This window comes from Peromyscus californicus, unplaced genomic scaffold, assembly GCF_007827085.1.
Source record: "Peromyscus californicus insignis strain IS unplaced genomic scaffold, ASM782708v3 Scaffold_5__1_contigs__length_169319896, whole genome shotgun sequence".
Taxonomy (NCBI): Eukaryota; Metazoa; Chordata; class Mammalia; order Rodentia; family Cricetidae; genus Peromyscus; species Peromyscus californicus.
This window is the reverse complement of record NW_026294573.1, coordinates 85,154,240-85,155,147: the sequence shown is the minus strand read 5'-3', so window position 1 is coordinate 85,155,147 and position 908 is coordinate 85,154,240. Positions and strand designations below refer to the sequence as shown.

General features: G+C 44.5%; 1 protein-coding gene across 1 annotated transcript; it reads right to left on the bottom strand.

The window, feature by feature from the left end:
- Positions 1-262: 262 nt before the first annotated feature.
- Positions 263-628, bottom strand: LOC128097833 (serine palmitoyltransferase 1-like). Its single transcript, XM_052718601.1, has one exon. It carries the CDS (start codon positions 626-628, stop codon positions 263-265), a length of 366 nt encoding a protein of 121 aa, XP_052574561.1.
- Between the last annotated feature and the right edge of the window lie 280 nt (positions 629-908).

The following is a 908-nucleotide window of genomic DNA, read 5'->3' as shown; positions in this document are numbered from 1 at the left end:
TTAAGTAACTTAATGTCATTGCATGATGCCTGTAATCCTTTCTGGATAGCAAAGCAGGCCACACTGTCCACAAAAACAATGTCCCCTCTTTTAGAGTATGAAGGAATCGCACTGACTATGGTGGAAAATCCATACGAGTAAATGATGGCTTCTTCAGTCCTCATAAATTTTGCCAAGTGCTCTTCCAAATCCAGATGGACATCAAATGTTCCACAAAATTTTCAAGGTCCACAGGTACCCACGCCGTAATTCTTTAAAGATGCTAAAGCTGTGGCCTTAACCAAGGTTTGGCCAGCAACCCAAGAAAATTAAAGGAGGCAAAGTTTACACATTCCTTCCCATTCACCACGCTATTGTGGGTTGGAGGGCCAGAAACGATGTTGTAATTGAGAGCAGGATGGTTTTTCGGGACGGATGGGATGAGAGGTTCTGGTTGCCACTCTTCAATCAGTTCTTCCTTTTCCTTGGTTGTAAGATCAGACTTCTCTTGCAACTTGTAAGTTTTAGAGAAAACCAGTCTGATTATCCAAAGTATTAGAATTCCTTCCAGCATAAGATGGTATGCTGGAGCCTTATACAGCACCTGCACCATCTCCACCAGCACCCACTGCTCTGCCACCGGCGCCATGGACAGCCACCCAGCTTCCAGAAGCGGGTTACATGTTGCTCTGATTGGTTGATAAATAAAGCCATTTGGCCTATGGCAAGGCAGCTTAGAGGCAGGCAGAAAATCCAAACAGAGAGACAGGAAGAAGGTAGGAAAAGCCGCCTGAGCTGCGGAAGGAGCAACATATAATGGGATGCAGGTAAAGCCACAGAACATGTGGTGACCCATAGATTAATAGTTATGAGCTAATTTAAGATATGAGGTAGCTAGCAAAAAGCTTGAGACGTGGCCATACAGTTAT

What these genes read in the sequence shown, in the direction of transcription:
- LOC128097833 (XM_052718601.1), bottom strand. Translation starts at nt 628, where the DNA reads ATGGCGCCGGTGGCAGAGCAGTGGGTGCTGGTGGAGATGGTGCAGGTG.